At 32.0% G+C, this 14,579-nt stretch overlaps 1 protein-coding gene across 1 annotated transcript; it reads right to left on the bottom strand.

Annotated features, from left to right (window-relative positions):
- Positions 1–238: 238 nt before the first annotated feature.
- LOC139517688 (large ribosomal subunit protein eL33-like) lies at positions 239–14,539 on the bottom strand. Its single transcript, XM_071308984.1, has 5 exons — positions 14,521–14,539; positions 9,186–9,239; positions 3,170–3,322; positions 886–1,033; positions 239–285 (listed from the first exon to the last, which is right to left on the bottom strand). The coding sequence occupies exons 2-5, from the start codon at positions 9,224–9,226 to the stop codon at positions 262–264; spliced, it is 366 nt and encodes a 121-aa protein (XP_071165085.1). The 5' UTR covers positions 9,227–9,239; positions 14,521–14,539; the 3' UTR covers positions 239–261.
- Positions 14,540–14,579: the final 40 nt, after the last annotated feature.

The following is a 14,579-nucleotide window of genomic DNA, read 5'->3' as shown; positions in this document are numbered from 1 at the left end:
CCATTGTTCAAGGGTTAATTTATTATTGTCAGTTCTTCAAGAAAATCTCTGCCATGATGGTTGGCTGGCAGATCATTGGATACATTTTTTTAAACAAGATGAGAATACATTTATAAAAGTAAATGGAAGACAAAGGCACCAAGTGATTGGTAAAAAGAGTAAACAGAACCCCATTCACATTAGAATGTAGGATAGGAAAGATGCCACATTATATATAAATATGCAATTCACATAACAATTTTTAGTCTTTTTTCTTTTATTTTATACTCTTGATGGATACATCATCTACAAAGAAAAAAAATATCAACATTAAATATCTGAAAATTAATCTGAGGCTATATTTGTATCAAACTTATCACATTATAGATAATTTTTAAGGTCTTGGATAGCATAAGATTTTTTAAAGTCTATACTTTATCAGGTCACATGCTTAAAAGGAGTTTTAAAACCTGTTCTCTATGCCCAGTATTCCTTTTTTTATGGTTTGTACACAAATCAATCTGTTGGTGTCCTCATTTGAATTGTTTTCCATTTGTCATGAAGCAACCTTTCATAGCATGCTATGTGGCCTCAGTTTTGGTCCTTATTTGGTTGATGGTGGAGAGATGTCTCAATTGCGATTATACCACATCTTCTTACTTTAAGAACTTTTTTTTATCATTATAAACAATTAATTCAAACCACAAAAAAATATATCTCTCTTCAATCATGTTTAAGTTATGTCAAATCTCTAGACTTTGTTTCATGGCAATTTTGTCTGAAATGTTTGCTTCCATATCTGCAGAAACAGAAGATCCATTTTTTGCCTAACTAATGTTCTTGATGTTCTTGAAAATACAACAATGTAGTTATAACTTAGTTTACAGACTTAATAAAGGTACCTACCACTCTTATTCTTTTTCCCATGGCAACAGATGGCAGGTTTTTCTTGAACTTTGCCCTCACCATTCCACTGTTTCCATGTGATCTGGTTATTTTTCCCCAGATCACTCTGATACGACTAGCTTTCTCGTGTCCTGGACAGGCAGTCCTCCTGTTAAATTGAAATAGAATTCTGTTATTGAAGTCAGTCTGTATCGGGTATGTTTAAGCTTACTTCATATCTATGTTTGATTGGAATCCCACAATCACATACACCCCCCACCCCCCCACCCCCCTTAAGATTTGTTTGAAATGGTCGCATGACCTGGGTGCTTATAAGAGAATTTATTACCAGCATTAGCAAAGATAAAATTAACAAATGAAACAGCCAATATAATTTAACAGGGAATAAATTCTACAAAAAGTCTACAGACTCCAGTTATTCTAAAGGGCTTTTAAAACTTTACAGACTTCAGTCCAGTTAATGTAAGGCTTCACTGGACCAACTCATTTCACCAGCCAAGCTGAACAAAAACTTTTACTGGACCAGAACCAAGAGTAAGGCAATAGTGCAGTATAGCCTAAGGCCAAAATAAATAAATAGTGTGTTTCCTATTTCACCCCCAAAAAAATAGGTAGGGTAGGTAGGTAAAACATTTTATTTTAAGAAATTTTTTTATTTTTTATTTCTATCGATGACAGCAGAAAAAGGTTCTAAATGAAATCATTTGGTGTGCCTGTATGTTTCTTTGATATTTATAATAGTACTTAAATCTACAGCTTTTTAATTTTCTGTTTTAGTTTTGTGTAAGAAATATGAAAATAAACTTTAATGCATATTTTAAGCATTTCATGGGTCGTAAAAGGAATATGTTCCTGCTGATTAATTATCTTAATGCAAAAAAGGCAGTGAAAAATCTGGCATTGTATAATTATGTTTGGCCTTGTTGAACCTAACAATGTATATGACACACAGGGTATACATGTGGGAACAGATTTCTACCCCCTTTTTTTAGTGGTAAAAACACTGCAAATCGATGCTTAGCAGCGGCTTATTATGATTTTTCGAGGGGTAATACTCTTGCATCCTCTTTATTTAATATATAGATGTGTTTTGATTTTTGACAGAATTTTATCTTGAAGTATGGGGTTCTGACAATATTAAAATTCTAGGTTTTGAGAAGAATGAGAATGCGAAATATTTGCCTTATTTAATCTATGGAAAAAAAATTGTAGATATTAATAGGACATGATTTTTTTTCCTTCTCTCGTATAATATTAATTGTTGTACATGTGGGACCAGCCAGAGAAATATTAAAGAATAAAAGTAGACATGGTGCCGGGGCAGATTCATTTATAAATGAACATAATTCATACACCCTGTCTGCCTACTTGGGAAAGCTTTCTTTTTCTAGTTACACATTGTCTGCCCCCTTGCCGTCATTAACTCAAACTGTAATTATCCGGAATTAATGTCATATTTTGCAACCATGTTAGGCCAAAAAAAAATATATGTCTGTCGCCTGCTTCCAAGGCAAATAAATCAGGGTCGGTAGGTCGGGATTTTTTTTTTTTTTTTTTTTTTTTAATTTTTGCACTCCCTGTCAGATTTGCAGTCGGTTACATGTCATGTTTGGTTAGGGTCCTGTACCCCAAAATGATTTAATCCCTTTAAAGAAGCTTTAATTGAATAATCCTCCCAGTGCTGACATTTTTTAAACCTTAATTGTAGCACATTTGTGCTGGGAGCAGCCATTTTGATTGTTTGGGCATAGTAAAATACGGATCTGGATCGGACCGGAAATTATTTTTTCCGGACCGGAAACGATTTTTTTCCGGATTTGAATAAAAAGATCTAGGGTCGGGGGGTTTGAGTCAGGGTCGGTCGGGAAACAGGAAACAGACATATATTTTTTTTTGGCCTTATCACATTTCGCATATATTTGACAGCTAAAACGCTGAATGGTTGTCAAAAAGCCATGCTTGTTTTAATATTTAAAATCTTGATTCTTGAAACGCTTTACTTGTCCATGTTGGTCATTGCTATCAAACATTTTGAAGATATGTAGTATTCTAAACGAATAGTCGAATCTGGACAGACCAAATTTTTTTTTTTTTTTTAAATTTTGTCAATAAAATGTTTAGGGTTTGCGTCAAAAACAGAGGTAGGGTTGGGAAACCGGAAACACACTATTTATTTATTTTGGACTAATATGAAAATCTTTCTGAAATTAAAAATCAATTACTATTTTTGTTAATACTGGAATGCAGTTGTTCATAATTTTCAACATTGAGGTTCTGAACATACCTTCTTCCTTTGTAAACATAAGCACATCTTTTGCCAAGGTAGAATGGTACATCCTTTAGGCTTGTGACGCCTTCAATTCTAAGAAGAGCAGTGTTTTCATGCTGATTACGTAATCCTCTCTTGTACCCAGTGAAGACAGCTTTGCTGTAAAGTCTGAAATTAGAATGACAGTAAATGGTAGGTATTCTAATGAACAGTTCAATATACATGTATATATATATTTATCAGATATTCATGCATACATGTATGTTTATTATTGAATGTAATCCATATGTTTACATCTTAATTGAAGTTAATCACTGTTTGGAAATAAACTTGAGTTTGCTGCATATGCCATCAAAAACTTTGATTTTTGGGAACATCCTTTGTGCATTTAGAGGCATAGCCACTTCCTTTACATGTTGAGCGAGTGGTTGAATAGATATGATGCTATATTGCCCAAACTATTCAGTAAATTAAATTCTTAAAATGATCATCAGCACTACTGTAAATAAGAGAAATGTGATTAGGTATATGGCTAAGTATTCAGTATAGTGTTGTTAGTGTGTGACAACATGTATGATTTTAAAAGTAGCTGTTTCAATCTTAATAACATGATTTTCTGAAAGGAGAATGATTCTAGTTTAGGGTTTTACATGTAAAAAGATAGTTATTTAGTCAGAAAACATAAAATTAGACCTAAATAGCATGTTGGACAGAGGTTATGTTGGACGTAACAGGACATTGAAAAATTGAATATTTTCCTTTTATATGAAGGCCTAGTTAATAAATATATCAATTTTTCTCTGACAGTTCATAAGATCTTCAATTAAAGTATATCATTTTGTTAAATTTTTCAAAAACTAACTTATAAGTTGGAAAAATCTTAAAATATGTCGGACAAACGGGGACATTTTTGGATGAGAATTTGTTCCATTTGCATCATTGAAAGTCAAAAACAAAATCAAAACTATGCTGTTTATACTAATATCTACAGCTGGTGTTCCTCAGCAAGAGGTAAAATGGTTCATTATTAAATAAATGGATAAAACAAAACCATAAAAAACTGTAGGACAAACATAGGACAGATTATATTCCCTGTCGGACAAACATAGGACAGAATTCATTAATTTACTGATCCTAATGGGAATTTAAAAATGGGCACCTCTTAAGAAGAGACTAGGAAGGGTCTGAGAACTATTTTTTAGTTTATGTGGACTTGTTAGTTGTTAACAAGGTTCTTTTTACTTTTAAAAAGCTGTTACGTCCGACATTAGAAGATTTTGTCCTACGGTTCGTCCAACAGAAAATTAATGGACTCTTGTTACGTCCTAATTTTCAAAATTATGTCAAATTTAGACTGTCAACAGTTTAAAACCTCTTTATTTTTCATTTATATGGTAGTATTTAAGGTTAAGTAATTGTCAAAGTAGAAGCGAAATTGATTCTGTGACTTGTGGTTGCCATTTTAGAGAATATCTTGGATGTTGGACGTAACATTTTTTTGGACAAATGTTGGATGTAACTTCCATCTCTTGGTTGGACAGAAAGAGTGTTCACCCCTTCAATGTCGTTGACCTCAAGTAAAAAGGAACAGTTGACAGCAATACCGTATGCACATCGCGATTGTAGTAAAATTTGTTGTCATAAACATTAAAAAAAACTTAAACTGAGTTGGCAACTTGCAAATGAAAATTGAAATGTTCGCCCGTAACGGTTGGACAGATTTTTCAAGAGTAAACTTTAATGACAATTCCTGAAAAAAATAAAACTTTCTGCTGTAACTTCATGATGAATTATCACATTTTAGTTAATAAGCTCAAGCCTCAAGATATTTTGTGCATTTAATTGCCCTCTATTGTTACATAACTTATATTTCATTTTCACATAGGAAGAAGACAGAAAATGTTAGTCCAACAACATGACCATTTAAAATTGTTTTTAATCCTTATTTTTCGATGATTTTTCATGTTTTAGTGTCCTTAACCTTGCCAACCCTATTGTTTTACCTGAAAATCCTTTTTACCTAGTTGCCATTCATACAAAAAGGTTAATAAAACAATTTTGATTTTGGGTCATTCGACCATGTCACAAAATAAGCATGCAAAAAATAGGGAATTCAACACTTCATTTATAAAATACTTTATTCAACAATAAACTTTTCATATGAGACTGTTTATATTATCTCTTCATCATGCAGTGAATTGATTAGCTACCTGCATTAAAACTCAAAATAATTTAAAATATGAAAAAAATGCATTTTTCTGGGACACCCATTGAAACAGCACTTTACTGAATACTTAGCCATATACAGAACTAACATTATTTCTAGTTTATCCTAAATGATGACGATCGAAAAAATCATGAAGATGCTTGATAAACTTTGATAGTACAGAGGGGGGATAGGACCTTAATCTGGACTTCGGGATCAGGTGTTTTTAAAGGGAAAATTCACGATTTTTTACTTATGGTTTAAATATGTTCATTATGACATAATATATATATTCACAAAGTTTTATCGCTATAAGTGCAGTAATAAAGGAGAAATTCAATAATTAATGAAAAAATATCAACTACTTCCTGTAGGTCGTGACGTTTTCTCCTGATTTTTGCATGCCGGGATTTAAAATACAATCATTAAAAGTCTTGGTTTTTAATCATATTTTAGCGTAATCGTAAGCGCGCCGATGACTTATGCTTTATCTAAGAAGATAAAACGCACAGACGTTCAATTGTACTCATTCGTGAGATAAATTATCTTTGTTAAACGTATATATTCGAATTATTTTTGTAGACAACACAAAAAGTTATAAATTTATTTTTAATAAATGCATTTTCGGACTGATAAGGTGAACAAATTAAAGTACAATAATCTGTAAAGACAATATGTTGGTGTACTCTTATTGACCTTTTACTATCTCTGCTATGACTAGGTTTATACGATGTGTGTATTCACGGTTCTGTGGCAATACTCGTAGATGGCTTGTTGAAAGGTAAATTGTTATTTGCACTTCGGTATTTAACCACGCCTCTAGGGCACACCTTGCCAGGTGTGACTGTCTATTCGGATCAGTGGTAGCATTTAATACACACATTAAAAATACATATTCAAGTTGGTGACAAATAAAAATTGATCGCCGTAGAATTATTTAATTATATTTGGTGCTATTATTTATTTGAATTCAAATAAGTTAATTTACTAAGAAATTTTCGGTTAAAGACGGGAAACTTAATTCATATGTCAAAATGAAATGATATACAAGTCTTGTCCTTGATTTATGTCTCATAAAAAAGGGGGATTTAGAAATTAGAAATAGCTTTACTAAATCATTTTTATTGGTCTTTATTAGGCGAAAAAATATACGAGAACACTTACATTTAGACTTTTGAAAGCCATGTATTAATTAATATCTGAAACTATCTGAAGATAACTCTACCGAAGCGGAAAATAATATGTACGAATAAAGAAAAAAATACTTTTGTACTTAAGAGGTTTAAAAAGTTGACAGGAAATATAAGGATCTTCATGGAATGGAATCGAAAAATTACGAATAGATATTCTTTTCAAGTGTGAAAAACGTCAACCAAATTTATTCATAATCGGGAACGTCCTTATTAAAATCTGAGACATCTATAATAGTCGTCGTCTCCCAACGTATATATATACTTAAATAACTATTTGACCAACGATGTTTAAAATTAAAAGACAACGAATTTAATGTTATCTTTCCCTATTTTTGAATGTTATTATAAGTCTGTTCAACTTGCAAGAATACCCCTAAAGCGGACAAATATCCGACAAGCAGTTTATTCTTTAAATTGCTGTCATTGAATATCAAGAAAGAAAATAAATCCCGAAATTGATACTCAATAGTTTTCCTAGAAAATATTCACATCCCTTGGGGATTATTAGTGTACGTCCAGTTGCATATATATTTTACATGAATTGTGATGATGACGAATTTCGTCCTTTATTCGAGAACAATCTAATTGGATATATAAATCTGTGAGTTTACTATGTTCTTAACTTCGATGAACCAAAGCAAGTTATAAATTGACCTGTATTTAAATCAAATTGTTTCTTTTTTTCTTCTTCTTCTTTTGGTATACAATAGTCTACCGAATTCGTTGATTACATACTGTTGGCATACGTGGACTAGTCTATTTACAAAACTTTTACCACAATTTACACAAAATGTATGTTTCTTTCTTATGTTCAATGTATACATGTATACATATTTTAAATTGCGCTACTGACTATAGTTCCGTAACTTTCTACCCAGGCGTATGTATACACGAATCGTCGACAAGTGCGCACATTTTTTTAAATCAATAATTCTGGTATGTTCCAATCTGTCCTAAACTATTGACAACGAGTATTTTCCCAAATTAACCCTTGGAAAAATATGTAAATAGATTTGTATTTCTTCAAATTTTTTGTTTTGTATTATTTTTTTTTTATAAATAATATTCTTTACACCAGAAATGTTATTTATAAACAAGCGTATGAGTTCAGTAATGACTAGTATATTATATCACTTTCGGACACGCAAAACAAAAATGTATATTATACATGCACCTGATAGTTCAAAATGGAAAGTTATAAGTTACGGTCGTGTACACTGATCAATACCTACAGAAGTGAAACGATGCATGAACTTGCAAGCCCGCCGGACAGGAAATCGTTTGAATACCTGGACATGTCACCTTACACCCCTTCCAATACCTTTGGGAGTAATACCTTTAGCCATGCTGGTGATCAGATGAGGGAAGATCCGAATTTATTTAAATAAAGTTTATTACTTTAAAGAATTATGAACGAATTAGATTTTCGACAACAATTTCCACGGAACACTTATTTATGATTTGAACTTTGACTTTTTAACTAATTACAATATTATCAGTTTAAAAATAACAGACTATATGGTTATTTAAAAAAATAAGACCATTTTCCGTATCAAGTTAGTCAGTCAGATAAAACAACCGTACGATTGACAAGATATCGACTACATCGTTTACTGTAGTTTTGTTCCTTTGTGGTTTATAAACATATCGGGATTTTTCATCGGAGAAGGTGACAAAATGGCGGAGCACAGAGAACTGATACTCAAAATTTAAAATCGATGGTGATCTCTTATTTAGCGGAATAAAACTTTAATATTTATAAATTTGAGCATTTTTATACAGAATGGACATAATATCAATTTCTGATTTTTTTGCGAAGTTTCCCTTTAAGCTCGGGATTTCGGGATTGACCCTTTCGGGATCCGGGAATTCTATTTTTCGAATTTCGGGACCTCGGGATTTCGTGTTTTTTAGCCCAGGATTTCGGGATCAGGACCCCCCCTCAGTACAGGGATACAGGCGATATCCTCCATCTCAATCTGGTAAATGATGTCATAAGAAGCACATAATTGATTATTTCCAGTGAAGGACATAAATTTAAAGTAGCCCATTATTTATTTTTACTGGTTGAATCAGCTGGAATCTACTTCTGGATACAATTTCAACCAATTCATTACTTTTTACAAATAACTGAATTTTCAGATCATTAATTGAAACATTAATTTTCAAATGAAAAAAAATACAAAATTGTCAACTTATTCAAAGCAATGATTGGTAATAAAAGTTTAAAGAAAATGTGTGATGAGTAATGCTATTGATCGTCCTCCCATACGCCTTTACCACCCTGCTTAGTCTCTCTTTAATTCTTGTAATACAGCTTTTGAGGTTTCAGTGTCTGAGGAGAAGTTATCAGTGATGTCACAATGTGAGAGGCGACATTATCATTTGTCAAGCGCAAAACTGTCTCAGGAGGGGAAACGACCAATAATAGAACGATAAACAGATAATCGGCTTTTCTTCGAATAGATAGCGTAAAATATCAAACCAATGTGAAGCTTTGCTCGTTTGCTGCACTAAAAAATTAACACATTATGGCTAGCGCTTGATATTTAACAATATTGATGTGTAAAACACCTGATAATCTATACCTATTCATCAGTGCATGATCTATTATATTTCAATATATACATACCTTCCTGATTTTTTGGGTGGATTTGGTGCTGCCTCAGACATTTTGGTCAGTCACCTAAAAAACAAAAAAATTATACTGTGAAATAAAGCTACAGGTAGTGCATATCAAAATTGAAATACCAACATGTAAGTATTGCTTTCCAATTTCAACTCTACTTCGAAACCATTACTTCAATATACAACTGATAAAGGCAGTTTTACATTTTAATATCAAAATATAAATCAGAATAGATTTGGGATATATAAATGAGATATAAAACAAACTAACAAACAAAAGCATGACAGCTAAGTCTATTTGTTTCATAGTATACTTATAATTGTGATTTTTCAAGTCCATTGGCATCACACTTTCCTTTTGACCGATTGCTTTAAAATTCAGGGGTTTCATTATCTTTCATGTTGACCGGTACATTCCTATTTGTAGGTGGTACTTTTCAATGTATTCTATGAACATCTTATATAAAAATTTCTGAATTTAGGCAGTACTTATCAGTAGCATAAGAGGGTAAAAGTACCGGGTACTGCCTCTTAATGAATGGCCTGAAAATTAACATTTGAACGAAATAAATCAAGCTGTTTTCTAGATGGATAACAGATTGGCAAATATAGACATTACTTGGAAAGAAAATAATCAAAAATTGGAATAATATCCCAAATGTATTCAAGCTTGTCTAACCGATGAGCACTCTAATCAAGGAAAGCGTCTTAGTTCAGTAATGGGTGTTGGAAGGTATGGTACATACTGTTTGGGAAATGCACAACTTAAGCAGAGACTAAATTGGTTTTGAGCCGACTTAATATAGGTTTGTTACTTAAAAGGCAAGTGCATGTCGACATGAATGTGGGCAGTATGCAGGTACATGTATAAGAAGTTAATATGGTGATTGATATAGTAAAACCATGGAAGTATTATATTGACAGGAACTACAACGATTTATTAGCACTTATTTATAACCCAGGGAGCTCTGTAGAAAAGATATGGAAACTGACTAATTAGTATGTTATCGTTAATAGCCCTTTGTGACCATGTGCGATGCCGCCGTCCTAAACTGACCAGACATACTTCTTATCATCACGTGGTTTTTATTGCGAAAGGTTATCTCTAATACCTGTCGGAAAACCCCTTTGTGTATTTCAATCTCGTCTGTGGTCTTTCAGAATTATTCAATTTTTCAAAACAAATCGACTGATGTACAAACCAAGAAAATCGGACGAGAACTTTGAATACTACAACGTTTTGAAATGGTGAGTGACAATATTTCATTAGTTTGTGGGTTAAGTTTAAATCGTAATTAAGGTGTGTTCCGGTTACCGCCGGTTAAAAATAAATATATTTGATAAAAATAAATACTGTGAAGTTTCGAGTAATCTATATAGTTAAGGTACTGGATAATCCTGGAAAGTATAAATTTCCAGTTTAAAATACGAAAATTAATCGAACAAGTACCAACATCAACAAAATACAGCAGAAGAAAACAGAGATCTCACTTCGTTGTGTAGCTATCTATATAATGTTGGTTAATATCTTTTTAATTGTGAATATAAAAACTTCATGTCTACCCGCAATTGAAAGACCTTTCCGATCATATAAAGCCATGGTCAGTATTTTATCATTTGAACATGTATGACTATGCCAATATATATACTAGCCAAGATTTAAAAAAAGTCTTATGACCCGAGTATTGTTTTCTCACAAGGACAAATCTTAAAGTTATCAACTTCTACTGTAAATCTAATACTTTATATATGCACTTAAAAAAAACAAGGTTTAATGTCTATACCAAAAACGTAAACTGAAACTGAATTCAGTGATGTATATTTGGCAGTCAGGATATTTCATATATAGTTATATACGTAAAGCCTTATTTAACATGGTCCATCGATGCCAATTTGCAATCCAACACATTGTATGTGCTAAAATTTTATTTTGCACTCTTTGCTTTTACATTCGATAAGATGTGACGAATCATCCGATTTACACGAACAATATATCTCACTTTCAAAATGTGAGGACAAAAATCATCGGGTATATTATCTGTCTCAAATTCATCCATTGTCAAAGTGTTTGTTTGGAATTAATGATTGTATGTCTCGTTCTATTCATCTACACACGTGTGTATAAACTGTTTCCTTAGGATTTATGACAACATCCGCTTTCTTCTTGTATTTCCGTACCCCGGAAACGACCGACACATGACTTTATCGCAATGTGCCACACACTGGTGTATTAATATAGTGCCATGTTTCAAGTTAATTAACATGTCATTAAATGGTACGCGGCATCGCAGATGAACCGTTTGAAGTCGGGTCGTAGTAGTTCCTGTAGGTATGGCAAACCAATGGGAGATAACTCCAAATTACCCTAAATAATTGTACCCAGATGTGTGTAAAAATAAAATCTTTGGGTGACCTCCAATTACGGTCTTTTATTAACTTGTTAAGTCTCAGAAGGTTCTGATTGCTTTTGATAGATATTATATGAATATTCATGATTCTGTATATTATAATTTTCGGGAATATGATGAAATATTTGAGGTACAAACAAGGGTTTGAAAGTTACATTTGTTTCAAAAAAATACAAGGGAACTTTATACAGCCATAAAATGTACTTTTTTATTAAGTTTAATATATTAATTAAATAATAAGGTCCAAAAAATAAATCTAGATAGCTGTGTTCATATCAAAATTATTTTTTATAAATTACCCTCCTTTTTGTGTATACAGAGTTATTTCCCTTGCATGGACAATTTTTGGTTAAGTTTTGATTGGAATTCAGCGGTGATAGTTTTTTTTTTTGCATTATACAGCCAGTTTATTGCCATTTAACGATAGTTTAACCACTTGCCATTGCACACGAGGTAGTAAGGATACTGAATAATGTGGTTTAACAACAATCAATATACATGACTGTATGTATTTTCAACATGTTCAACTAAAAACATACATAGGAATCCATGCAGTAGCGGCAGTTCAATTCGAATGCTATTCACATTTAATGCATTTCGAACTTCAGTCCTGAATAAAATTGGTTTACAGATTTCACTGTATAAGTATTGTAACTGATATACAGATATGAACATGATGAATTTACTTTACTTTTATACATACAGGTATTTACAGTACATAATCTGACATAATTATTTTCTTTGAAATTTCTCAAAATAAAAATAATGTTTTTATTTTAGTCATGTAGAATAATTGTTAGAAGGTTGTTGTTTATTTTTATTTATAAGCATTCACTATACATGCCATATAAGATTAAGATATATTAATTAAATAGAATGTTAATGAAAAGGGAACATTCTAAAACTATCACATGTATCATGACTATACAAAACTTTTCTTGTCTCTCATGGTACAACTGATTTTTATAGTTCATTCTTATGTTGTACTGTCACAGGTCAGGGGGAGGATTGGGCGTCCGCTAACATGTCTTCTGACATCAGACTCGGACTTCTCTTGAATTGAATTTTAAATGTACGTATTGTTATGCGTTTACTTTTCTACATTGGCTAGAGGTATAGGGGGAGGGTTGAGATCTCATAAACATGTTTAACCCCGCCACATTTTTGCGTCTGTCCCAAGTAAGGAACCTCTGGTCTTTGTTAGTCTTGTATTATTTTAATTTTAGTTTCTTGTGTACAATTTGGATATTAGTATGGCGTTCATTATCACTGAACTGGTGTATATTTGTTTAGGGGCCAGCTGAAGGACGCCTCCGGGTGTGGGATTTTCTCGTTGCATTGAAGACCTGTTGGTGACCTTCTGCTGTTGTTTTTTCAGTGGCCGGGTTGTTGTCTCTTTGATACATTCCCCATTTCCATTCTCAATTTTATTAACACCGCCACATTCTGTATGTATGTGCCTGTTCAAAGTCAGGAGCCTGTAATTCAGTAGTTGTTGTTTGTTTATGTGTTAAATATTTGTTTTTCATTTATTTTTTTTACATAAGTTAGGCTGTTAGTTTTCTCATTTGAATTGTTTTACATTTGTCATTTCGGGGCCATTTATAGCTGATATGCGGTATGGGCTTTGCTCATTGTTGAAGGCTGTACGGTGACCTATAGTTGTTAATTTCTGTGTCATTTGGTCTCTTGTGGAGAGTCATGTCTCAGATGGCAATCATACCACATCTTTTTTTATAGTCACACACACTAACATACATTTGTATATAAAGAGTAATATTCATATTTATATTTTGTTTCTTTACATTCAAATGTTTATAAAGTTTTACTTTACATTTTCAATATACCTGATGCTCTGAAAAAAGGAATATGTAAAGGTATCGTCATGTTATGTGACTTTGGACGATACAATTTCATGAGAGTGGTCGACATTTTCATGCTTTATGCTTCTATTTTGACCAAAAACCTGAATATGGAGGATTGAAATTGACTAACAAGATGTAAAAGAAGCAATATAAACAAAACTATAACCCAAATGATTAAAAAAATATATTTTATTATTTTTTAAAGAGAGGAAACAGTTTTTCCAGAATAGTAAAAAATTTTCGTTTTGAAAAGTTGCAATTTCTTCGTTGTTATTATGTGTATAGATAAAAGTGAAACTGTTTTGAAAATGTCTTCACAATGCCTTTTAAATGAGGTAAAGTTTTCTAAGATCGGTTGATTTAAAAAAAATCACTTTCCGTACCTAGTTCCTGTCAATATAATACTTCCATGGTAAAACTAAATATTATTATACAAGTGAAGAGTGGCAAAAGATACCAGAGGGATATTCAAACTTATTGAGAACAAACTGAAAAACTCATGGCTAAAAAAGAAATAAACAAATAATACTTAACAAGAAACAACATTAAGAACATAGAAAACGACTTAGAAACAACACCACAAAAAACAGGGTGCTCTGAACATTGATTTCAATACTATTCTTAAGCGATTGTCCATACCAAATTATACTAATCAAGTGTAACAGGTGCGATATATATATATACACGTTGTTGGTACTATCATCAACATTTTTAGCACATATTTATCTTTTTTTTAAATGAATCTTGGAATATGCGACAATGCAAACTGTCGCAAAAAGAGGAATAATAGTTTGTTCTCTACGAAGATCTTCCTTTTTACATTATGGGGAATATCAGTCAAGTTGTCATTGATTTAAAGAAAAATATCGTGAAGATCTATAGTAAATAATCCTTGTTAAGACCTTAAATCTGCGTATATCAGTCGTTTGAAGCCCCATCCGTTTATTCTAGTATGAACAATGACTTATGTATAAAATAAAATTTAAGTTTGCTTTAATAAATATAAATTATTATTTAAGGAAAGCATTATTTTGTCATCATAAACATATATTTTCATCATGCAGACCTGCTGAAAATTGAAAAAGGAAACGGAAGTTGATTTTTTTCTTAACTTCCGGTTTCGGC

This window comes from Mytilus edulis, chromosome 3 (genome assembly GCF_963676685.1).
Source record: "Mytilus edulis chromosome 3, xbMytEdul2.2, whole genome shotgun sequence".
Lineage (NCBI taxonomy): Eukaryota > Metazoa > Mollusca > Bivalvia > Mytilida > Mytilidae > Mytilus > Mytilus edulis.
This window is presented reverse-complemented; position numbering and strand designations above follow the sequence as displayed.

Excerpts from the sequence above, each read along its gene's own strand:
- LOC139517688 (XM_071308984.1), bottom strand. The coding sequence starts at position 9,226 with ATGTCTGAGGCAGCACCAAATCCACCCAAAAAATCAGGAAG. Across the intron at positions 3,323-9,185 it reads CCACCCAAAAAATCAGGAAG|ACTTTACAGCAAAGCTGTCT; the intron begins GTATGTATATAT and ends TTCTAATTTCAG. Across the intron at positions 1,034-3,169 it reads TATGTTTACAAAGGAAGAAG|GAGGACTGCCTGTCCAGGAC; the intron begins GTATGTTCAGAA and ends TCAATTTAACAG.